The 26,207-nt window shown below is 44.4% G+C and overlaps 1 protein-coding gene across 1 annotated transcript in view; it reads right to left on the minus strand.

The window, feature by feature from the left end:
• Window positions 1-7,689: 7,689 nt before the first annotated feature.
• Window positions 7,690-26,207, minus strand: part of EGLN3 (egl-9 family hypoxia inducible factor 3) — a 29,017-nt gene continuing 10,499 nt past the window's right edge. The window contains exons 2-5 of the mRNA XM_075712927.1: window positions 11,904-12,023; window positions 9,872-10,008; window positions 9,114-9,187; window positions 7,690-7,727 (exon numbers count right to left, since the gene is read on the minus strand). Of these exons, the coding sequence (XP_075569042.1) occupies window positions 7,690-7,727; window positions 9,114-9,187; window positions 9,872-10,008; window positions 11,904-12,023 (369 nt within the window). The remainder of the gene's footprint in view (window positions 7,728-9,113; window positions 9,188-9,871; window positions 10,009-11,903; window positions 12,024-26,207) is intronic.

The raw sequence follows: 26,207 nt of genomic DNA on the forward strand, positions 1-26,207 counted from the left end.
AAATTATTCCGCTTTGGAAAGATGCACTACGTGGTTTCATTTTGCAGTCCTTTTAGGAAAAAGAACTGGGTTATTTTACCAACTGTTTTTGGTAGCAGAGGAGCAACTTTCAGTTTTCTCAAAGTAATTCCCCCTGGAAATCAGGCTTACCTCTAGCTGCACAGGGAAACACACACACTCATACACACACACACACGTGCTGGACGAGAGCGGCAGAGCACTGGGTGCTTTTATCTTCCCACACGCAGTGGCTGCTGAGTCTCTGCTACAGCACTGCAGAGATGTAGCCGATTTCTTGTACTGATATTACAGCAAGTGCAAGGGAACGGTGACAGTAATGTCACCTTTCATAAACTTTAATAGCTCGACATCTTCTGCTGGGGAAGGGCCAACCCAGCCTGAAGAGCGGGGGGCGGATGGCCTCTGCGGGGGCTCCCATGGTGGCATGTGTGCTCGCTGCTGGGCGCTCTCCTCAGGGATAACTGGGGCTTGGCTTCAAAAGCAGCTTTTCTCCAGCCTGAAAGCAGAGTTTTTCGCTATGGCTGACCCAGGCAGAGCAGCAGGCACAGCGGTGGCAGAAGAGCTGTGGGGACAGCCTCACTCAGCAGAAAGGAAGAAAAAAAAAAATTGGGACAAAACCAGCTGTTTGTCATAGGAAAGTGGGACATGAAGAGACAGGGGTGGCCAGCAAGGACTGGGTGGTCAGGTGGTTTAACCCTGTGAGGGGTGGCAAGTCCATCTACAGCAATGGATACCCCCAGGGGTCTTCCTTTGTCTCACCCAATCTTCTGTAAAGCTCACCAGCACTGGTGATGCTATCGCCACCCCACATAGTGGGGTCCGGGATGTGCCTGTGCTCGCAGCTGAGCGAGGCGCTTGGGCACTCTCCTGCGAGGTGGGAGATGTGTGAATGACTGCCCATGTGCTGAAGGGAAACGCCATCCTGCTCCTGCCGGCTCCAGCTACAAGGGCTGCCGTGGAAGGGGAAATGGCCCCTGCCAGTTCCCATCTGCACCACCGTCCTACATTTTTTAATTTTTCTTTTAAACAACTTTTTCCACTGCTTCCATGCACTGGAGGGATTTGAATCTTTAAGTGCTCACAAGATGCAGGCATAACAGTACTGGGTGCTGCAGCACCCACAGTTGCACCCTCAGTTCCCAGAGCAGTTCCCTCCCGAACACCCACACCTGAGAGACAGGTACTTCTGAATGCTACATCTGCCAGCAGCCTAGACATGCAAACACCTCAGCCAGGCCACCACTGATGCTGAAGATGGAGCGAAATCTCCCCTTTTTGCACAATTCCAGCTCAATCTGCAGTTCTTACACAGGTGCTGCTCCAAAATGGAGATTCATTACTTCCCAGGGCAGGGTGTTTACTGCTGTGCTGCTGGCTCATCCCTCACACAGCTCCCATACCTACCTACATAATGCTCTGGTCTGAAAGAGAAGCCTGGACGGAGGATGTCTCTACTCACTCTGCCCAGTGTCCTGACAGGAGCTGTGAATTCAATCCCCTCCGCCAGTAGCAAAGGCGAAGCCTGCAGAGGGTGGTTGTTGCTCCATGCTGTAACCCCTACATGTGTAAATGCTTGGGCTCTCACTCCCAGCTTTCTGCATCAGGCTCCCCAGGTGATCCCTGGGCTCTTCCCCACTGGCAGGATGACGTGCCCGCTCACGGCACACGCTGGCAGAGGGCAGCTCCGTGCCAGTGGCCGCTGTTCCCAGGGTGCTGGGCAAACTTGTCCAGCACGCTCTGGAGCCCACACCCTTGCCCTGTGGTCAATTCTTGTGCTAGCCCAGGTCTGCTCTCACCTATTGCTGTCCTGTTAATAGCAAGCATAACGAAACCAGCTTGCCACAGCACCACCAGCAGCCCTATAGGGCAAAGGGGGCTTCAAATAGCTTTTCCCACCTTTTCTGAGTAATGCCATCTCTTCTGCTGCTGCTTTGCTAAATTGGATGATGATTTCTCAGTTGAGAAAGCTTCTGTGCTGCATACAGTGTTATGGTATTTGAAAGATCATGCAGCAGCAATGCTTCATAGATCATGGGGCATCAGGGACCAGGAAAATGTTCTAAGTCCACAGTTCTGGAAGTTACTAAATAATAACAGCTGTATCAGAGAGGCAAGGCTTGTAAGGGGAGATAGTATTTTTTATTAATCAGCCTGACACAGCTGGGGAAAAAAGGGACACACTCAGACACAGAAACCCAGAGCACTGGCTCTGCTATTTGGAGGACTCTTTCCCCGTAAATGCTCTAGTTTAAACCTCCATCCTGATTTTGCTACGCTGAGGCATTTTAGCACAAGACACAACAGGTACAAGCTGAGAAAAATGTCAAAATTAAAGGAATTAAGAACAGCTGTATGTAATTACAAGTGATCTTCTCTGTTAGCTTGGACTACAGGGTCTTTGTTTCCATGCTTCTCACCAACCACCCATACAGGAGACTTAGGAGCCAGCCAGATTAACACTTTCCCAAAACCTTGGGACTAGGCAGGCACACTCTGACTAAATCAGTCTCCAGCATGTTAGCTAAGATAGGGCAGCACAAACTGCCTCCCCTCTAACAGGAAGATTTACCGCTGTGGGTGTGCAGCAAAGGAGCAGACCTGCACACTGGCACTGACTGAGCTTGCCACCACATGAGAATTGCTGTTGACTGCCTTAGCGTATTTTACTTTATTTAGCATCTCCAGCATTATTTAAAATAAGCACACATGCAGATGAAGTGATCCCCTCTTTCCACAAGACCGATTAAAAAAAAAAATTCTATCTACACTTTGTGAAAGAGGATGGGAGTTTTACCACCTCTCTCAAGTAGAACTATTCCACAGAGACAAAATTATGTGGGAAAGGGGAATCAATTTTTACTAACCTCTCTTCCACTGTCATGCTACTTTGTAATTTTCAGTGCAACCTCCGATATCAGATGCATTCTCAAGAGTCATGGGAATTGTCAGTGAAAGTATATTTAGCCATATCCCTTTGGGTAGGTGGGGGAGGAAAGAGACCCCTAAATAGCTATAAGATAACAACTACTGCAAGCATATTTGCTTAGAGAAAGTTTAGTCAGAGTTCAGAGAAAAGACAAGTCCTTGGCAGCTGGATGGCCAATGGCCAGCTTCTTCTCAAGCTGTCCCTACAAACCCTTATTCAGTGAGGAGCATGCTCAGAAGAAAAACTCCTCTGCTTTCCTTAGGTCTTCTCCACATGCTCTAAGCACTCCTCTGTGTAAAAGAAACGCTTAAAGAAATGGCAAATTATCTAGAATCCTCTCCCCTCTTGAACCAAAAAAGTCAAATCCAAGCCCTCCACGGTCAAAAGCACCTTTTACATAGGGGGGGAAATTCCCACTATTCACAATATTGCAAATGAATCAAAAAAGGTTCACAGCACTTTAACAGACGAGTGAAAATGTCCTGGCTTTCATTCAACTGCAATGTTAGTGGGAGTGGGGAGAAGCCTCCCCCACAGCTGCAGGAGAAAACTGTGGGACTCGGGCTGGAAAAGTAGCAGGGGGAGGATGTGAACACTGTTAAAAATAAAACTTATCAGACTACAATTGAATCGTGAGAATGTTATCTGGTTCAACAGGAGTGTGAAAACAAATAGGCATTTCAAGAAGAGGGTCACTAGCAAGGTAAATAACTTCAAAATAGCAGGAAGTGCCCAAGGAAACATGTCAAGCTGATGGCAACAAACAGAGCTGTCCCCGACAGCAGAGGACAGCGGCAGCTGTGGATTTCAGCGTCACCTCTGTGCAGTGCCACCACCCTTCATCCAGCTGCGTGGCACTGCGCCCACCCGCCGCAACTCTGGCCATGGTAAGACACAAGGCTGAAAAGATTTGCACAGGACAACATTTAACATGACCCAGTGTTTATTGACTCCTGCCACATTTTTTTCTTTTTTTTTAACAGTAACAGGAACACAAAATGTGATGTATGGTAAAACACTACTAGGGGTTTCTATATCAATCCAATGCAAAGTGCCAGCATTGTTGACCAGCATACAACCTGACAAGAGAAGATGTAGTCATAACTCACTCTCAGATATCTGCTGGGAGTACATCACAGTCAAAGTAGAATTAGTTATTTGCCTGCAAATCAATACATTTTCTTCTAGATGCAAGTGATGTTAGAGCCAGCTATTTTGCAACAACAAATATATATAATATATTCCAACATTTTTAAAAATGCAATAGGAAAGGACTAAAACTGTTTAAAGAGAGAAGGAAAAAGAGTGGATCTTTTTAGACACTACTTTGCAGAGGCCGTTCCTCACAGAACCAGAAGTAATCTAGAGAAAATAAGATTTATTAGAGGCTACTTTGCTCAAAAGGCCAACGGATACAGGTTTAAGAATAAAAATAGTATCTTGATTTTCAGTACTGTCTCCTGGCCTTTTCCTCCCTGCACAATAAAAACCACCTGTTGCAAATTGTGGCTTGGTGGCTCTGCATATTTTTCCAATGCAATTGTATTTGGAAAGGCAGCCATATTTCTTTAAGAGCCACCAAAAAAATTGCATGACACTCACATGTGGCATCTAACATCTTCACAGATATGAATGATGAAGGCACATTACCTAAAGGTTGAAAAAACCCAACAAACCTTTTGGACGACTAAAAATTAAATGCCTTAGAGAAAACACTCATTTTTACAACTGGGTGACAAGTGCTGTTTAACCACAGATGTTTCAAACAGTTTGCCATGAAGACAAAACACGAGGAAAGGAAAGAATCTCCTTGAAATGCCCTCCCTACTGCAGTAGCCTGCTTCCCCCACAGTTCTTCAGACAATTTCATTCTTGCAGGGCAGTCTGCAACAATTCCAGAGACAGGCAAGAGAAATCTGTGTAGAAAACATCAAGCCTGTGGACTCCTATATGACCAACACCCACCCCCCCCAACCCTCCAATTAAACTACAGCATCTTCAAGGAGATCATCCCACTGATCTGGAAATGGGCTAAAGCTCTGGAACAGAGGACGGAAGAATTGGTTTCAAAATCTTGTGCCCTAACTTTTTTATACTTAATTATGTGCTAATAAAGAAAAAGACAATGCTTTCTGCCACAGAATAATTGCTCTCTCCTATCTAGATCAGGAAGATATTGGCTAAAAATGAAAATATGTACTTTATTTACATTAAATGCATCTATACTGCTCCACACTCCATCCACTGCATGTGTGTTGCTGACCACTGCTGAAGCCAGGTGGTAACAATAGTGGTAAGTGAAGTACCTTTCTTTTTCAACCTTTATACAAAGCCTTTCCCCTCCCACCCCATCGTTCTTCCACTGTTCTAGGCTCCAGTGAGATGTGTACTAACATCTCTTTCTAGTGCACTTTTTTTTTTTAAGGTTAGTTTTAAAATGCAAATCAAGACTTAACTTTGCTCTGGTTTAGCTGTCTTTGCCCCCTTTACAATCATGTAGGAGTTTCAAATTTACATGCCATTATCAACTTTGCATAGCAATACAACAGATTGGGTCTGCATCTCCCCCCCCCACCCTTTTTAAATAATAATCCTGTGGCCCCCCTTTTTCTACACCTCCCATCTTTCAAAGGGTTACCTCTCACTCTCAGGGAAGAGTCCTAACTCTTCCTCGTCCGACATGAACTTTGCAGAATGAGAATTTCAAGTTATCATTAAGTTTCCTTCAAGTCTATGCTGTGCTACTTAGAAGCAACTGTAGTGGAATAATGTTTTTCTTAACATTAAAGAACATTTATCAGATTATTTGTCTTTTTCTAGTCTTGAATTATAAGAATATTTGTCACGCATGTTTCCTCATATTCCTCTCTTAAGGTGCACAGTGGTCAGGCTGAACAAAGTCCAGCCCATAAGACCATAGCTGGATCGCTGGGAGAAGCCAGAGAGAATGAGGGGCTTCTTAGCACTACTGCATTTACATTCAGAATTCAGGACAGGCTGAGGGATGCCCAGCTTTTTTCTTTTTTTTGTTTTCTTTTTTTTTTTAAGAGACAGAACTGCTTAAAAACATACTCCATTTCTATTACCATTTTTTATGTCATGAAAGTTATTTCTTTTCCGTCCTGTGCAGCTGTTACCCTTCTGTCACTGACATTTAATAGTTGCCATTGCACACCGCCTTTTCATTCCCTAGCTCAAGTGCGACAGAGCTGGCCCGCAGACCCATGACTAGCACGACAGCCTGGCACAGCCCGGTGAACTGGTGCAGGGGCTGGCGGCTCAGACAGACCGCCTTCGCCACTGCGGGCCGGTGGCACGGGAAAATATGGGACACTGAAGAGGACATCTGTTCAGAACATTTAGTAGGGTCTGACATACACACTGACAACATGAGACAAAAATGAATGCAAGTGAGTGTATTAGGTTGAGAACAATTAGTGTGAGTGATAAATAGATCCACCGCCAGCTCTCAGCTTCATTAAGAGCTATTCTGAACTGCATAGTAAGTGCTGGTTGTAGAAGCTTAGGCAGATTGGAGATAGCTCACCAGTTACTCATTGAGTCTAAGTTTACAAAAGTAATGGAGAAAAAAAAATATGTGCTTTGCCATTTGAATAACTGATCTCATGGCTTGAGCACAGCAGTAGTTACCTGGCATAACAGATCAATTGAAATATAATCATTGTTTCATTCAAATTACATATGCATGAAAAGTTAAACAAGTGTGTTAGCTAGGGATAAGCAGCATAGAAATCAAGTCTAAGTTACCCATTATTTATCATACATTTGTCAGACTGCCAGACATATCTTTTCCTTTCAGATTCTTATCTGTGTCATACAAAACACAGTAGATGGAGAAGTCATGAAAATAACACTTAACTCTACATATCATTGGCCTTTAGTACCAATGCATTGTGTGCCGTCAGCCTTCCAAGTTTACCAAACTTTTGGGAGAAAAAAGCTGTCTTACCAGACGGTGAAAACAGAAACCGTACAACCCGTCCCGCTCAGAACAGAAAGGAAACTGTTTTACAAAGTTGTGGACAGATGCACTAACTACTTCCCCCTCAGTCCTGGGACAGAAAAGGCAGCGCAACTGCACAGCTAGAACTTGACTTTTGAAAAGCAAACAAAATCCAGGAAATGCGATGACTGTGTAGACAAAAAACTGTTTGGAAAGTTGTGCTATCAAAAAGCTGAGCCAACGTTCTATGCAGCAAAGTGATGAACAGTACATCAACAGGCCTATGCGGGACAGACCGTAAGATGACATTCTACAAAAATCCAGTTTAATTTCACATTCCCAGTATCTCTCCTTGGCCATTAGCAGTCTGCCACAGATTTTAAACTTGTAAAGCCCCTTCCCATTGAGCTAGATTTTTTTTTTCTCCCCCCATAAAGTGCAAATAAGACTTGGGTTTTTACCACAAGTTCCAATGATCGTTATCTTGGTTACAAGAGTGATCAAAAGCCAGTTGGCTGAGCCACTACCACTAGGCTTAGTGATACTCTTTTTTTTTTTTAACCCTGGTTACTTTTTCCAGCAAAAGGCAAATAGAAAACAAGTGTTCCTTCTGCCAGATGCAGGCATGACAGGAGGTTGCCTTAAGTACCATCAATATAAGATGCACATGCTAGACACAACCAGTGCATTCTTCTGCATAACAATTTGCCCTTGTTCGCTGGAAATGGAAGTCATCTTTGGGATCTTACTTCCTCACAAAGAGTTTAGGAACAGTTGACTAGTCTTCATTAAGAGGTGCTTCTCTCTTCCTTGCATCTACATCAAAAAAAATGAAAAAAAGGAGAGGCAGTTAAGCCAGAGGTTTCTGGCAGTATACATCTGAAAACTCGAACAGAATAAAGTTGGTTTGTTTTTCAATGGACAGCACTTTCCATTTCAGACTCATGATATGAATTCACTGCATGGACTGAAATGCTGTATGAATCCATAGCATGTTAATGGGATAGTCATAGCAAGGTTTTGTACATTTGCCCTGTTGAAACTAAAGACGACTCATGCAGTATTTAAGTAGCCCAATAAACTTCCAGACTCCAGATCTGTCATACTTTTCTCCCCTCTCTTGGCCCCTTGCTCATGATCCACTTCAAGGGTGAAGCCAGCGTTTGCTTTGCATACCAGCTACATAGATGACAGTCTGTTCTGAAAAGCATTCGACTAATTATGACTTTGCTGGTCCCCTGCTGCACAGCACACATTTTAAAAAAGACAAATGCTCTCCACACTATATTTTGAGGAACTGCCTGAGGCAGCTCCTGAAGACCAGGTCTTAAACTGCTCCAAAGAGCAAACAGTTGAGCATGGCCCCAGGTAGGGTGCTGGAGCACATCTGGACAACTTAGTCCATTACTTGTATGCCATTACAACAGTAGCAGGCAGTGTGGCTGCCGTTAGGAAAGTTGGGGTCACCTCTTCCCAGGCTTCTGCAGAAATGTCTCTGGGCTGACTTTTAAGCTCTCTGTGAGACCCAGCTGAATGTATGTAGCTCTTGAAGTGCACCATGATCACAGCTACTCTAGCAACTGCCTGCCAAAAGATGCACTTACATTTCTAAACTTAGTTTCTTTCCAGCTCATAATCCAAGGTTCCAGCTCATTCCAAGGTCATTATGAATATCCTCACTCAGAAATTACTTGTAAATTAAAGACAAATCCCTTTTGCACTGCTGCAGGTCCCAACTGCCCTTCATTAAAATAGAAGACAGGCCCTACTTGGCCAGAACATTTAGAGAACACGATTATGAAACTGTTTGCATAAGTCTTGTGACTTTGTGCTAAACAAAGTTCGGAGGAGACAAAATATACTTCCCAAATAACAAAAGAAGAGCTTAGAGACTCCCAGTGACAGAAGCAGCCACCTGGGCTGGGACAAAATCTCAGCAGCCATTTGGGAGAGAAATCAGTAACCACCTCTCCCGTGTTCCCCATCACACTCATCAGGGATACTGAGGCCAGACCTGAATCTTCTTCTGTCACCTTCTCCACTCCACATAAAATACACAACTAGTGATTACAGATGAAAAAGCTTTCTAAAAATGAATGTTGTACCCATCTAGCTACAGAGTTATTCCCGATCTGTCTTTAACTTTGGAAATATCAAAATGCATTAAATTCTTTCTGGTGAACACTTATAAAAGAATCATACCAGTTAAGTTCCTGAACTTTTTTTTAGCTTCTGCTCTTTCTTCAGCATCAAAATACCACACAGTCATGGCATACCTATAAAAGAAAGAAATCTTGTGTTTGTTTCAACTTTTCCTATCAAGGTAGAGCCCTGCAGTTTTATGCTCATAGAGAAAGCAAAAACCAAAACTGGATTAGTAGATAAAAAAGAGGATGCAAACGGCACATCTTTATAGACAAATATAGACAGCATTTTAAATGTATATTTTATCAAGTAAGATAGAAATATAGGTGTGAATTTCTGCTTGGAGGCACAAAAGAGTGCACAGCCCCTGGTAACAGATGGCAAAAGTAGCTTAAAGACCTTTGCATGTTTTTCTGTTCTGGGATGCCTGTAGGCAGCTTGGGGGTTGCCCTGCATCACATCAGCTTTTCGTAGCCTGTTGACAGATGGTAGCCCCAAGAATCCCTGTAGTGTTACGAGGGTAAAAATATAACCCAGCATCTCCCAGCTAAACAGCTGTGCCTGGCTTGGAAGATTTCTCCTGTCAATGGTACATGGGCTTTTTTTTCCATCACAGAAGGAATCTTATCATTCAAGCCTGTTCTTCCTCATTTGATGAGAGAATTCCTAATGACTCAAAACCAGAAAACCCACTCAATTTTTTTATGCATGTGTATTTAAACAAACACGATGGCCATAATTTTAGATACAAATATTGGTAGAAGAGATGCTTTGCTTTTTCCTGGCCAAATATCAGTACCAAATATGCTACTTACCTGGTTGCATAAGAAGGCTGGACTTCATGTGGGTTCCTTCTATCTGACCAAAAAAAAAGTAATCGGTCAAAAATCGGCTCAACGTCTGCTACATAGGACTTTCCTTCTGGGAATATCCGAAGAATTCCACCGTGCAGCTGAAAGAAATACATATAAACACATATAAACACCCACACATTCATGTGAACAATGACTTATTTCTCCCTCCTCAGCACCCAAATGGGGAATAAACATCTAATGATAACCAAGACAGCTACATGACAACACTGGAAAACCATACACTGAATCTCTTGGCCACCTTGATTTTCTCAAACAGTTTGTAATGTTTCAGCATAAACATCTGGCTAAAGTAAATGAATCAAGATAAAGACAACACTGGCTCTGTAACAAACACTGGGAAACTTCTGAGCTCCCGCTCACATCTCTGGAACCAGTGACTACCACAAGGCAGCTAAGGGTGCTCCACCTGACCAGTCTGAGATCAGACTCTCCTCCCAGCAATTGGTAGATACTGCTCATGGTATTTCAGAGCCTGCACCTGACCGTATAGGAGTTCACCCTTCCCAGGGTGTAAAAGTTAAGTCTATTGTTGCATTTGTAATAAACTTCTCATAATGGTATTAGATCTCCCAGCCAGTCTTTTCCCTGCTTATGACATAGCCTGGTTTCTCTTCCACATCATTTCTCTCTTTCCAGGTGCCACCAGTTTCAGGGAAAAAGTCTGCTGAACTGCACACACTGCAGAAACTTCAAAAGATGCAGATGAACTCTGCCTCCCCCCTGTTGCTGTTGAGGGCTCTTTGGAGGCTTTTATGCTGCACCACAGAGTGCAGGGAAGATGCTGTCAGCCCAGCGCTGACCTGACTTAGTACCTCCACGTGGCATGCAAATCTCAGTAGGAAACTATTAGGTCAGGTTTAAAGCAACATGGTTGCTTTCAAAGGCCAGCATGGTTATATTGCATGTCCTCCAGCATACGTTTGCATAAAATTACCATCACACCTACGTAATACTCTCCACCAGTGTCCTGGATTTCAGTTAGCTTTCTCAGTGTCCACTTGGGTGCTTCCTCACTATTTAGAGTAAGAGTGCAGTGCACAAAATAAATTGGATATTTGCATTTCCTCCCACATCGCGTCCTTCATTTTATTACATTGAGATGTTCACTGTCATACTCTCCGTAAAGGAATGTGTTTTTCTCCAACAGTGCATTTTTTAGTGGCATTGCCTCTAAATCTGAACCCATGTTTGAGGGTTCATAGTATTTACATATGTTTAAAAAGCCTCCACCTAGCATGGCCAAGACAGGTTAGAGAGATAAAAAACATTGGACAATTTTCAACAGATAATCCACATGAATGGTTTGTGCTGCACTATGACAACAGAAGTGTAAAGAGATGTCTTACAACTTTACAAACCCTTATTTTGTTTCTAACTTAAAGGTATGGCAAATTCAAGGCTGACTGTATTGCCTTACAGTAATACAGGCAAAAACAAGAGCACTGTCCTGTCAAGAGACCCGCTGGTGCAGTCAAAGATGGGGAGGACAAACCAAGCCATGTGCTCGTTCCTCTTACTAAGCTCCATCACTTCATAAGGAAGAAAACCACAAAGGCAACTGCCTGATCTTCTGCAGGTTAGCCTGAAGGAACAGTATCAAGAACACTGAAGTCCCAAATTTGGGCTGTCATTTTATTCTGCTCCCAGAATCCACTTATTCCTTAGTGGATTATGTTTTTCTTTCTGATGCTTCATTGCTCTTTCCTCTAAACAAAGTGTAAGAGCCAGCAGCCCTGTGCTTAGAAGCTTTATTCTACAGCAACAAAACAGTGTGTGGGACGGGAGAGAATGATAAGGAAACAGTTCAGATTCTTACTTCCAAAGGGTTGCCATAAACACTAAGAAAATAAATGTAGATATGAAGAATGCACCAGCTGTTCAAAAGCTCAGAGTTCACAGAAGCAACAGACAGTGCCAAAGCTCTGTTTCTGAAGTAGTTTTTCCTTCTGCCTCAACCCCATGGCTTACTCACCTTGGAGTCCCAGTTCTTATTCAGGTAATAAATACAGGTGATGCAGCGCCCGTCACCATTTGGATTGTCCACATGACGAACATACCCAGTTCCATTTCCAGGATAGCAAGCAACCATAGCCTGAATGAAAGATAAAGATTATTAAAAAAAAAATAAATTCTACAAGATGCCCACCTTCAGTTTTCCTTTGCTAGGCATCCTCCCACTACCAGTTTGTCTCAGTATTTTTCAGATGATCAATCCAAAACCTACAGCAGCCACCACTGGAAGGTATCTCTGCACAAGCTTCTTTCACTGGATGAGTCAGCCAACGTGAAATTCCAAACTGGAAATAAATACCCTTCATATTTCACAATATATACACTAAAGTAGGAGGAAAAAAATTAATTAAACTAAAACATTGGTCTGTATGGTACAAGCTTAGTGTTCTCTACAAGGTACATGACTTTGAGGCAGCTTCAGCTACAGTTTGCTTGGTTTCTAAAGATAAGCAGTCATTGCAAAACTGATTTGCCAGTCATAATGAAAGTAGACAGTGATCCCAGGATATCATGCCTTACTACCACCATCCTCCTCTATTCATATCTTCCAGTCCCTGTTATATATGTCCCTATGGTCCAACAGAAAGTGAGGGTCCCCAGGAGGTGTGGGTAAAAGTCCATAGAGCAAAGTCTGCAAAAATATGCAACTCCTTTGTGCTGTGTTTGCACAGGGCAGTGCATGTTTGCTTTCATGGACTGAGTCACAGAACTAACCAGCTTTCAGAAGCATACTTCTCTCTTTGATCATCTCCCGGACTTGCTGATAGAATCGCTTAATTCATGGTTTGTTTAAATTTCACCCTGAATGATGAGATAAGCTTAACATGAATTACTCCAATCCACACAAGAGTCGACGGGTCTTAAAAGAGTTTTTACAGCAAAAACGTATTAAACTTGAGCTGACACCATTAGCAGACTAAGCAGGATGCCTGGAAAAGCAGGTGAGACTGCTGGCAGGCTACCAGATCTTGGTCTCGGAGCCACTTCTTCACTATTGGGACTACTTGGTAGTGATACCAGTCACCTTCCATGGAGTTTACTCCACTAAAGCTGTGGCAATAGAAGTCATGTTCCCACTCCACTGACATCTCTTTCATTGCTTGCCAGTATTAGCAGCAAGAGTGATGGGAGATTATGGGCTAAGTTCAGTTGGAAAACTGGACACAGTATCCAGATGTGGTCTCCCCAGGGCTGAGAATAGGGCGATAATCCCTCCCCTCAATCTACTGGCTGTGCTGCTGTGAATATTGCCCTCCATGCTCTTGTGCAGGGAGCACGCTGCAGGCTCATACTCTGCTCACTGCCCACCAAGACCATTGGGGTCCCCAGGCTCCCCTGGGGAACAGAGCTCCTCCACAGCCTGGCAGTCCCCAGCCTGTACTGCTGCAAGGGGCTCTGCCTTCCCAGGGGCAGGACTTCACATTTGCCCAATGTTTAGTTCCATAGAAGTTGCCATTGGCCTGTTTCTCTAGCCCATCTGGATCCCTTTAGGTGGCAGCCCTGCCCCAAGTGCATCCACTGGTCCCCCTCAGTTTGGTGCCATCTCCACACTTGATAAGAGTGCACTCTGCCATCTGCTTTGGGTTACTGACAAAGGTGGTTAACAGGTCAGGTCCCATAACAGACCCCTGTGCTCCATTTGTTACCAGCCTCTAGGCATAATATGACAGATTTAACTACCCCCCTTCCAAGCCCAACCATCCAACCAGTTTTTTATCCATCTAATTTTCCATCCATCCAAACCGTAACATTTGAACTCTGGATACAAGAGTATTGTACATGCCTATCCCACAGAACGAGGATGTGATTGTGCAACATTTGCATGACCTGACCCTAATAATCTGCCAAGCACAGTTGATAGCATTGAAGGTTGACCATATAGGCTTTACCAAGAGCAATTGAAATGTTTATCTAGGAAGCCCATAGGTCTTGTTTTCTGCTTCCTAGCACATGCTAAAGGCATGCTGTCCTCATGGGACACATGACCAGCTACAGTATAGCACTTCAATATGCTGCTTTAATCACAAAGGTTATTCTACTGTGCCAGCAAACACTGGCACAGAAGTTACTGCCAGCCAGTGCAACGGATCTCTTTGACCCTCTGCTACCATGAACAAAAGTCTGTTCACAGCAGTTGGCCAGTTAGGATGGGCGTGCACATACAGCTGCAAAAATACTGCGCTGCATCAAGTCACGTATGAATGGACTTTCCTTCCTCCCCACAAGCACCAGCAAATGGTACCTGGAGGCAGCGGTAAGTCACCAGAGCCCACTTCTCACCCCAACACCTCAGGCCACAGGTGCTTTGGGGCTGGTGGCCCACCAGGGTGGGAGATGATGCGAACAAGAGCGAGTACCTTTATTCCCAGTAATAAGCCCTCTGCCATCGTGCCTGGCAGTTACCTAGATGCCTTGCTGTAGGTCCTGTCTGCGCTGTTGTCATTCTGCTGTTACAAACAGCTCCGCAGCTGAACTTACATTTCACTATCAGCCTGATAACAGCCTAGCACTGGAAACAAGCCTGGCTTAGGGGCACAAGCCTGGTGGAAGCCACAAGCCAGCTGTAATTGCAATGTAGAAATGGTCCAAGGGAGCTGTACCCTCGCTGGGGAGGATAACCCGCCTCGTACATCCCCCCATCCCAGCTGCTAGCACAGCAACTCATATGGGTGCACCCTTCACCCATCCCATGCACAGCGAGCTGGATTAGGTGGAAAATTAAAATAGTAACCCTTTGATAAACTTGATCCTCGTATGCTGGGAAACGTGACCTCGGGAGCTGAGAGAGCAGAGGAGAGGGGCCAGCGATGCCAGCAGACGGGCAGGGAGGAGGGCTGTGCCGGGAGCGCTGGGGGAGCAGGGGTCTCGGGTCTCGTCTCTACAGCAAGTACAGCTGCTGCCGAGGGGATGCGCACCTACACCGCCGGCACAAGGCCTAGCTCAGCAGAGCTCTGCTAATCGTACCAGAGGGATGATGCATGGTGGGAATAAAACTTTGTTGACTGATAACACCGCGTTTTTAAGTCAATGTACAACACAAAATTATGGAGGCCTTGAGGAAGTCTCTCTCTGGAGAGCAGACGTTACTCCAAGACCACCGAACTGCCTAAAAATCAATCCAATATTACTACTATTTTTTAATGCCATAACCAAAAAGCTGCTGAAGAATAACAGACTGCAGGCCAGATCCTCAAAGGGATTTAGGTCCTTTACTTACTACCGAAATCTGGGCAGAAGGCCAGAGTTTTCCCCGGCCTCCCCCATATAATATGTTCTCTTAGCAGAACATGTGCTTTGACTCCGAGACATTGATGCATTATTTATTTACAGAGTGCACCTTTTGCAACCGCAATGCACAGAGACCCTGGGGATGAAGAAGTAGAACAATTCCCACAGAATCCAAAAGCACTGGCCACACTCTATCTTAACTTTAAGAAAAGAGGAAAAAAAAAGTCTTCTAGTAGCAGCAATGAAGGGAGAAAAGCAGAAGTGAAATATCCTTTTTCCTGGCATGGTGAATATTTGAATGAAACCTTAAACAATGAAGGGAAATCATTCTGGTCCTCCTAGAGCCTGTTGAAATGATATCAAGCTTTATCAGAGCACTGGCTGGAGCAGCTCCAGAGCAGATCAAGCTGTCCTCAGCAGGGATTCCAGCTGTTAGCACTACTTTTGGATTCATTCAAAGCAAACAAGAAACAGGAGATGAGATGCATGACCCAGACTTAATTTAGGTAATTGGTGAACACTGGTATTTGTCAGTTTAGTGCATGGGCTAGCTATAAAAGCCGGAGGCTGGATCATAATAATCAAACCATTTACCAGGTGAGCAAGTGGACTGTCAGTAAAAAATGTTTCCTATACTTTTTCGGCTATCGTATCCTGAAAAGCACACTCTCTTTTTGGAAGTATCTCCCTTCATTAACCAACTCCAAACCTAAACTAACTATAGCAGGCAGTAATAAGCACGAATGTACCTATTTTTTTTTTTTCAATACAATCTATTACAATGGCTGCTAGTTGGCTTAACTTCCCAGTGTAAGCACTCAGAGCAAATTTCAGCAAACCCTCCCCCCTCTTACTTTAAGTTAAAATAGACAAGTTGTTGTCTTAAACAACAGCTGAACAGTTAAAAACTCTTGATATACAGACGCATGCCTTTGCAGTTGCACATGCACACACACACCCCATAGTTTGAAGACCAATACTCCGGCGGTCTAGTCAACAGTCATAAATTAAAGCCTACAAAACTTGGAAAATGAAAAGCAAAGCGTCAAGACTGCAGTTTCTGCACTGTCATTTTCAGAGATGTTAGGCTTCCCAAGAGAGTGCAAATCAACGACCAGTTAAACAAGCAGTAATTACCAGCTTTAGTAAGGAGACAGGAATCATCAGTAAACTCCGCGTTGCACAGAAGCTTGCAAAACTAAGTTATTCATCATCCAGTTTAAGTATTACACTCAAGTCAGCCAGAGAAATCTGCAAGTCAAACTGCAAGACACCAGCAAAGTTTGGAGGCAGATAAAAAACAAGAGGTCCACAGAGAGGATTTTTGCCTGCCTCCCAGTGCTTCTAGCAAGGGGAAAAAGAAATTCTCTTAGCTGATAGCCAGGACCATGCTGTGAGGCATCATTCTGCTACATTTCATAAAATAAGCAGCGCTGGAGTGGACTGATACTTGGAACAAAATGCTTCAGAGAATACCTCCGCTAAAAGACGCTCATAAGTGGAAACGAACGCTGCTTAATAGGAAGCCGTGGTGACAGCAGGTCAGCAGGAGATGCTCTCCGTGCCTGCTAGCACCAAGCCGGGGGCCCCCAGTGTACTCCTAGTGCAGACTGTATAGGTGGTATTGTAACCCTATACTGATCCCATATTTTCCTCTGAGGACTAGTACGACCTTTGCAACCAGCAGAGAAAATTCTGGCCTGCGTAACTCTATCCTGCCAACACCAACCACCCTTGCAGATTAAGCTAAAGACTCCACAATACGCTTTTCCATTTTCTGTACCAGCTTTGTCCTCTATATTGTAGAACAGCTGCTACTTTTGATCCCTAGTGTAGATCATCTTTACATACAGCTTGTACATCAAATAGTTAAATTCAGAAATTACTTGTAAAGTAAGTTAGTTGAAAGGTGGTATATAGACACAAAGCAATACTGATCTACAATATCACTATGATGGTTGTCTGGAAAACCAAGGTATTAATAAAAATTAATGGTACTATAGCCACTGCAGTTTTCAGATACACTTTTATTTGTATGCACACTTCCAAGTTTCCCAAATTTCAGTCCAATATGTGGTTCTCAGTCCTGAACTCAAGCACAAACAAAAAATCATTTGACCAGACTTTAGGAAATGAGGACTACCAGGATTCACCTGATTGACTTAGGTCTGAGTGCATATTGTACTCAACCTGATTTTAGTCTGTAGACGCGCACAGTCTGTACAGCCAGAAAGGGAAAGGCACACAGCATGCTCTACATTAAAAGAACATGAGTAGTCTGACATTTCGTGATCAAAGACAAGAGATTCTCAGTTGAGGCTTGTCTGACACACAGGCACAATGGGGTGTTTCTTAAGTACTTTCTTGTTGCACCCAATTGTGCCCAAGTGTTTTCTACTGTGCAGCTTATAATGGTTAAGTATAAAATATTCATGAACATGATTAAATATTAGCTTGTTTGAATTTATGAAAGTTAAAACACTCAACTGCTATACTGAAGCATGAACTGGGAAAATTTAATACTCCATAGAGATGGGAGGGAGCACAGGGAAGAAAATTTTGTTAAAAAAAAAATCAGACACATTAGTTTTATGCCTGTTGGAAAGGGAATCACCAATTCCAAGGGGGGTGAAACCCTGCTCGCTTCTGTCATTCAGTCATGCAAAACATGAAATGGGCTTCAGTGGCAGTATTGCATGAAAAACCAGTACCTCGTTTCCTCACCCATAGCTTGATTATCAGTCTTCAGTCAAACAGTTGTTGGATTTATGGAGCTAAACCTAGCCTCCTCTCTTTGATCAGCTTCTTGCTCAGGGATGGGGGCAAGAGTGGGGAAAGGTTGTGTGAGGAAGGAGCCTATTTTTAGAAATTAAGAAACACTGGGGAAAGGGCTAGAATTTGGCAGGGCAAGACACCTGCACCTTTTCACTTCAACTTTCATCTTCATACAGAGGCCTAAACCGAAGCCATATGGAAGACATCTAAAAAGCAAAAAGCCAACAGAAATAACAATCAAAATGCTGGGGCAGTGACCATCTTTCATGAAACACAAAGCAGATCAAACTCCACAAACTCAACTACAAGCACAGTTTGCTGTCCCTCATTAGCTTGCAGAAGTAGTCCTACATGACAAAGGTACCTTGGATGTCACCTTGGTGACAAGCGTCTACTGAAGGGCCAAACGAGGCATGGCAACCAAGATACAAAAGGTTGATAGGACCCTGTACTGGTAGGTGACTCATCTCTGGAGCACTATATCTTGGGCAGATTGACACGATCGCAGCTACTTTTGCTCCTTGCTCTGGTATTATATCAGCAACCCTGAAAATTCAAGGGGAAAAACGACAACATTTCTATGGCCAGCCACAGAAGTGAAAATGCATCCATTCTCAAAATTTCTCATCTCAGGAGCACAATGTTGTTTTTACCATCACCACCTCTTTTTTGTTTGTTTGTTAATAGTACCTTCCTGCCAGGCAAGTACTGATAACTGTACAAAAATCCTGTTTCCATGCATAGCATTTTAGCCAGGTGGTCTGGTACTTGCTTCTCCCTGCATGTATGTGACCTTGGTCCTCAGATTCAGATCTTCCAAGAACTGGAAAGTTCATTTCACACTTTTTATTCTATTTTGGTCTTTCATATGCACCATTTTAGTTTGATTATTGCTTCCAGGTGCATTGAGGCACATTTTGGAGATTTTTTTTTTTTTTTTTGAGGAACAGCCTGAAAGTGGGAATTATGGGAGAGACTATTGTTCTCATCTGCAGGACAAAAGATGCAAAGATACTGGTTTATCTTTGCTTACCAAACAAAAGGCTACTATTACCTGATATTATTCTAATTACCGTAAGATGGAAAACTGTTCCTGCTTACTAAAATTCTTCTGGAACTAAGGGTAGAAACAAAGAATTACCCATGAAAGCTCTGTTCATGGATTATCTCCATGCCACACAACTGTTGATGACTGGCATGCTATCTAGTGGTAGCTCAAGGAGCCCCTAATAAGCTTTCAAATCTTATGGAATCTGTCTGTAAAGCTAAAGCAGCATCAATCTCTGATCTAAAAATGAGCTCCCTATTAAATGAATCTATGATGGGGCTTAGGAAGCTTTTCTAATGATTGGCAACAAAATTTAGTTCTTCATGGCCTGAAGAGTCCTATTAATGTGAAGGACAGCTTTGGCTTGTGACTATTTTTTATTTCTTTTCTTAGCAGAACACCCACTTAGAGATAAATCTGGATGCTCTTCAAGTTCAAGCTGGCTGCCAAGGCAATGCCGCTGTGAAGTGGGAAGGTATGGAACAGCCGTGCCTCATGTTCATGGCAGCTGTCCATCACTGCCAAGAGAATAGGGAGCATTTGTGAACAAAGCCTTGGAGACAGCAGTGAGTTCTGTTGAGCTGTCCCCGTTGCTGGATAGTTCCTGGGGTCCCAAAGTGAAGAGGCAATTCAGGAAACTACAAAAGGACCTAACCAAGTGAGTTCTCCAGGCTTCTTCTGAGACTTGTGGTTTCCTGAGTGTCCCAGGCATTCGTCTTCCTTTGTATGCTGTCTACATGGCTTTAAAAAAAAAAAAGGCAAAGTAAAATAACACCTCTTGCTTTCAGACCACCACCCAAATTCTCTGTTCAGCCTCTTGGCATGGCCAGGAAAAAACAGAATACTGTTTAAGGAAAGAAATCTAAAATTGCCATAGGACCACAACTGTCCTTGCAGTGAGCATGTCTGTCTCTTCTAATCATTAAAAGGATTAACCTCCCTTCTTGTATCTTTAATTAATCTACATGTTTCTGCACGTATGTCAGTTAACGCTTTCCTCCAGTTCCCCAGTGCTCTTCTCCTGTATTCTGCAATGGCAAAAGCAGATAAGAGTTTTATTTTACATCCTCCTCTGACCTAAAACTACGTTTTAGGCTGCAATGTTACTCGCACGTACACAGAGACAATACAGTTTCCACTAGCATGCTGCGAAGAGCAGGCATACCATCGCGGCAGGACCTGGAATTTAAAAGGCTATTGCCAGTGACTTAGTTCAGTCAAGGATATTCAGATTAAGTCTCCAATTAGCCGCTGTAAACATGCGCAGCGCATCACTGTATCAATAAAGGCTGTTTCAGTTTAGAAAGAGCGCCCGCCCCTGCGCCGGCGAGCCCTGGCTTCAGGCCAGCGAGATGATGGCTTAACGACAGCGCTACGTGCGGAGCGTGAGGCGATCGGCGATCAAACGCAAACTTTGCTCCAGCGCACGCTTCACAGAGGCGGTGGAGGAAAGAGGGGGAAACCCACGCTTGCAGCATACACACACTCAAGGCGCTTCTCTGTTCTGGTTCTTACTGGTCCCCCTCCTGCTGCACACACACGCGTGCTTACTTCCCACACTTTAAGAAAAAAAAAAACCAACAAACATTCTGTTTAATTAAATTTCAGATTATTTTTGCCTGTTCTTGAAGCCCTCTTTCATCACCCAGCAAACTATTTCAGTCCCCTCCTCTCCCCCAAGAACCAAACCTGGATGAGCTGCACTAACAAGACAGCATCGCAAGCAAGCAACAGAGAGAAAAGCGTCCCCTGTAATGAGCCCCGGGGGACACGGTGACAAGTGCCACCCCCGCAGAAAAGCAAATTCGTAAGTAAGTGCAGGCTCATTAAGGAAATCTGTAAGGACCCTCCCTGGATGTTCATGTTCTCAGCGGGGAATAAAGGCATGGTAACCAGCACAGACATCCTCTGCGGAATATCCTTATCTCTGTGGTAGAAAGATAATTTCATAGTTCCTTAAATATTCTAGCCTTTCATCCTTTGTCAGCACTTAAGACCGTTTCAATTCTGCTACTAATCACCCAGAGGATTACACCACTTTTTTTTTTCCCTGCAACATTTAAAGAACTCTATGTATTTTGCTGCTCTTGTGGGTGCGTTAATAAAGGTCAGGAAAGACGGCCACAACACAGGCAAGCTGTGTTTTGCTGGTGTCAGAGTTGCCCGAGCTGGCCAACATCCCTTTTTTTTTTTACTATTATTCATTTATTTTTAGCCCATGGGCCTAGGGTGAGCGAGCAACGCTGCCCACAAGACCTTTATCAGCTCACACACGGTAGGCAGCACCCCTAACGCTTCCCATGAGCGTTTTGCTTCGGAGGCTGATGGGGGGCACCCCGGGGCACCCACAGGCAGAGGAGGTGACGAGCCACCACCTCAAAGCGGATGTGCCAAGGGGACGGGGAGGCCCCGGCTCGGGGCACAGACGCTCTCACTGCCACCGCCCGGGACACCTCTCATGGCCTCGCACGCTCCCGCCACTGCAGAGGCAGCGCCACACCGGGGAGATGTTTTTCTTCATCCCCTTTGGCTGAGTGAAAGCGTCTCTCCGCTGCCAGAGAGGGAGCAGGGTTTAGACTTGGACCGTCACACTTGGCGGGTACCCCAAATATGCCTCAAGGGTCCTCTCAAAACTGTCAGAGCCGTCTGGGCTTCTGAGGCTGCTGAGACATTACTGCACTACATTAACAGAGAGAGGAACGGTTCTCAAGTGTACTTTATCACAGCAGTAGCACCAAATTAAGGCTAATTGATGAGACCAGTTATCTCCTATGTTAACTTCGTAAAGAAGCCATCTCACTCACCCCCCCACCCATCTTTTGCTCCCCCACCACCTTTTCAGAGGACCTTGCCTAGCTAACAGTACGTTTATTCCAGCATAGGATTTTTTGTACATGAATATTTATGGATAAAACTCATTAAAATTAACCTCTAATAAATTACCATCAGAAATAATTTCTGCTACGCTTAAACAACGCGCGTAGTCTTTACCTCTAAGGCTTTGCCTGCACATAAAGTCGTACTGCTCTGACTACACGTGTACATTACAACGGTGCAATATCTCTAGCGTGGGTGCAATTAAGGGGGATGAATGTGTACACAATGACGCAGCACCCTTCCACACAGGAAGGGAAACAAGTTATACAGATTCGCAGCAATTTTGTAATAATATGGCTATACACCTGTTCTAAGGCTAGGCAATAAAAATGTATTAGTAAAAAAAAAAATAAATAAATCCTTCTGCATGTTGTAGTGCCTGCCCTCCAATCCATCTACAGAGTTGGTACTTGCACCTGTAAGATGCGTGTAGACAGAAACCAGGCAACTCTGAACAAAGAAAGCATGCGTAAACCCAGACACGCACGCACGCAATAAATTGAGCTCCAGCCTTACATTTCCACATCTTAAAGCTATTCACAAAAGCTTAAAGCTATTCTCAGCTCATAGACAAGGAAGCCTGGTCCTAAACCCAGCTGCGAGGCAACATCAGACTCCAGATTTGAATGTGGGCTGCTGAATTCCCACTTCTTTTTCCACTGGTCAAGACTCTCCCACGGATTTACGCTGCCACCACCTGACAGAAGAGACCGACCCTACAGCTTGGCTGTGTCACGGCCACCGCCACGGGCTTTGACGGGCGGCCGGGGCAGTGGCCCTGCAGGGGACACAGCCATGCCCGAAGGGTGTCCGTCCTCCCCAGCTCCCCCTCCGGCCCCGTTCGCGCCGGCTGCTCTGCTTCACTGCGCTCCCCGCTGGAGCCTTACCCAGCCATTCCCGCTGCAACTCACTGAAGCAACAGCCCTTGGGAGGCTTCTCAAGACCCAGTTCAGGACTGGGTCTTAAAGTAATAATGTTCTTCGGCATTTAAGGTAGTTTTTGCAGGAAGCACAGCAACTGTTGAGCAGGGAGGTGGTCTGGTGTGGGTTCCGGATGTTTCCTGAGGATGCAGAAAGCCTGGAGTGGTCTTTCTGGCTCTGTTCCCTCCTTTTTCCTCTTCCTCTCCAAAACCTTTCCTCTCTGGCAGCCAGCGTGACACAAGCAGCAATGTACTCGGAGCCACCGCAGGGGCGGCCGGGGGTGAGCCACGCGGGAGGTTGGATGGGCCTCCTCTCCCAGGATGCCAGCGGGTTGGGCAGCCAAAGGAAGCAGCCCTCGTCCCCGTCCCTCCTGTTCCCTGGGATGGAGATGAGAGATGGTGGCTGCACAGGCATGACAGGCTGTGGTAAGAGTAGGGGTAAGGAACCCCTTGGTGAGGGGCTGCAGTTGGCTTTGCTAGAGGCGTGGGGTGCAAGTGCTCCTCTGCAGCGGGAAACGCAGAGGGGGAAGGCAGTACGGGTACGTGGTGGCAAGTCAGAGCTAGGGGGATACATACAAATATTCTGATGTGGGGGTGAAGTAGGTACTATGTCTGCCCATAGCTGTGGTCACCACTGACACAGCCAGTGCCTTTCCTAACTCCAGCCAAGACATTGTACTAATACAGCTCATAATTAGCAGCAATAGCTTCTACAGATGGTAAGCAGTGAAACAGGCTTTGAACCAAGCACCAGCAAAAGACAAAAGTAAACTAAGAAAGAAAAAAATTTGTATTTGTTTCAGTTGCAGACATCTTAGATAAGTGTAAAGAAACAAACAAAAAACAAGTCAACTACATTTTCATCCTTGCCAAGAAACGATCACTGTGAGTGTTAGACTGGCACTGAGCCTTTAGGTGACCAGTTAGACATCAAGTTATGCACTGAGAAATATGATGGTAAAATGCACAGCCCTGACACTTCAGCCTTTGACCACCATCAAATGCTGAATTATAGTAAATTTGGCAATGAGGACCGGCATTTGCAAATCCTCTCATTGCTTCTCCGTGAAGAGGAAGTCTGTAAAACAGTTAACCAGGCAGTGACCCTTCCTGTTGGCCTGCTTCAGAGACACCACGCACATGCTCCACAGACAACGGAAGACGGAGGACAAGTTAATTTAGGGAAGCGGAAACATTGGTGAATACTGTAAAGAACAGAGTTATCGATACATCCTGGGGGACCCTGTTTTGTTTGTGCACATCTAATCATATGCCATGGTTTATATGCCTTAACAGCTGGACATGTTACAGCATTTACAGTGAAGCTTCTCCATTTTCTACTTCTCAAACCACTTCTACCAGATTCCATATGGTAGCAGCAAGCACAACACCCTAAGACTGTTAACAACCTAGGAACAGGCAAGTTGAGGACTAATTGACACTTGGCCCCCCTCTTTTTTTTTTTTTAATATCGCCTCTCCCAAATTCCCCTGGTTCTGCACATTTTTTTTCCTACCCACATGGTCCAGCGAGGGATTGTGTGCAAGAGACTTTCGTCACTCCCTGGATCCTCAGGGCAGCCAGGAGGCTCCATGCCAGCATCCACCGCCTCAGAGCCTGCTGTCCAACAGTGCCTTGCACCCCAGGCTTTTCCCATTCAGGATGGCGTTCCAGAGCCTGCACTGACTAGCACCTATCCCCCTGTATGCATTACTGGAATAACTGCTACTGTTAATGGTATAAGACAGGTTTGCCACAAGACAGTCAATTGCAAAGGTCAGATAAAAATCGTAAATGCTATCTATAACCTCCATCAAGTAAGGCTCCTTGCTCCCTCCCAAGACATCATGTAAAAGATGGCCCGTATTTCAAATCTAAGACAAGATGTAGATGAAGAACAGGGACAGCAAAAGAAATCACTGCAACTTTTCCTGAAGTTTTCTAAACATATTCTAGCATAGCCTAAGCCAAGCACCAAAGGATGTGCTTCAGTCCCATTGATTTCAAAGTGTCTTCAAAAAAAAAAAAAGTACTTAAGTGAATTGCTGAACTGGAGCCAAAACTTTTAAAAATTTGCCTTATCAATTTTTATAAAAAATTACAGTGCAAGAAGACATAAGCAATGATTAATTATTATTATTATGACTTACAGACAAGAAAAATGCAAACATATTTCTTGTTTAGATTCTCAGGTCCAAAAAGCAAGCACAGAAAAGTCTATTGTGACCAAAGGATTCATATGAGCTAGATATATACAAGACTCAAAATGGTTATCTTTTTGCTACAAAGTAGAATGCAATTCCCTGATGTTTGGCAAAAGACGCAGCTACCCTGCCATTTCCAGCTGACAAAGCTTTGGACAAACTGCTTCCAAGTCTGGGTAGATAGTGTGCTATGCTGGACTCCTGCAATTTATGCTATTCATTTTAAACTGGATGGCTGGTGGCATGAATATTAGTAAGCTTCCATGGAACCATTACGGTCAGCAAAATCTCTTGCATTACTTTATTTGTGAAAAATCAGAACAACAAGTAGCTTGTTTAATCAACTGCTTTCCATTAAGTGCTTTGCATGGTGGCACTAAGTTTCTTTGTCTACTAATCTTATCAAAACACAATGACAAGAGAAAAATTACTGAAGGGAAAAGCTCCTTTCTGTCACTGAGAGATAGTAGATGCGTATGTGCAAGTGAGTGATGGAGGGGAAACGGGGCTTACAGCTCTCCCCAAATCACTCGCAGGAACAGTCAGGAGCGGTGTGCTGACAGGACGACATGCCTGTGAATAGTTTAAACAGTAGGAGATAGGTAGTCTACTTGGCATGAGCCTCCTTCATCCATTTTCTTCCTCCGCTTTACCACCTGAACAGCTAGACAGGCCTTCTTCTTGCTTTTCTGACCAACTCCCTGTCATCTCTTTTCAAAGCAATAGAAGGTCTAAAACAAATTGCTATGTAACGTTACGCATCAATCAAAATCTTTTGTCAAGCCCCCCCATGTTCTGTGCCAATGCATCAGTTATTCACCCTGGAGCCCACCACAGGGGTCGTCAGCTGCTCTAGGCACAAGTACTAGCAGCAGTTCCCAAAACACCTCTACCCGAGAGCTCCTCTACTAATCCAATAAAACCTTTTCATGGAAGCTTAGGGAGTCTTGTGTTGCTGGCAGCTTTCTAACAACGTTGTTTCAGTCTTCGGCTTTGTGACAGAAGGATTACAGTCATGATAAATCCAATCCAGGGCTTCAAATTCCCTCGAGTTGGTATGCACACATCCTCCTTCTCCATAAATCTAAAACCAACAACACTTACTCGCAGGCTTCCCTTCCTGACCTCCTCATTCTCACAAGCCATCCACTGCAAGATGGATGAGCACTACGCAGCCTGCTGGTGCCAAAGGACCACTTGCCCCTGACCTAT

The sequence above is a fragment of the Pelecanus crispus genome, chromosome 6 (genome assembly GCF_030463565.1).
Source record: "Pelecanus crispus isolate bPelCri1 chromosome 6, bPelCri1.pri, whole genome shotgun sequence".
Lineage (NCBI taxonomy): Eukaryota > Metazoa > Chordata > Aves > Pelecaniformes > Pelecanidae > Pelecanus > Pelecanus crispus.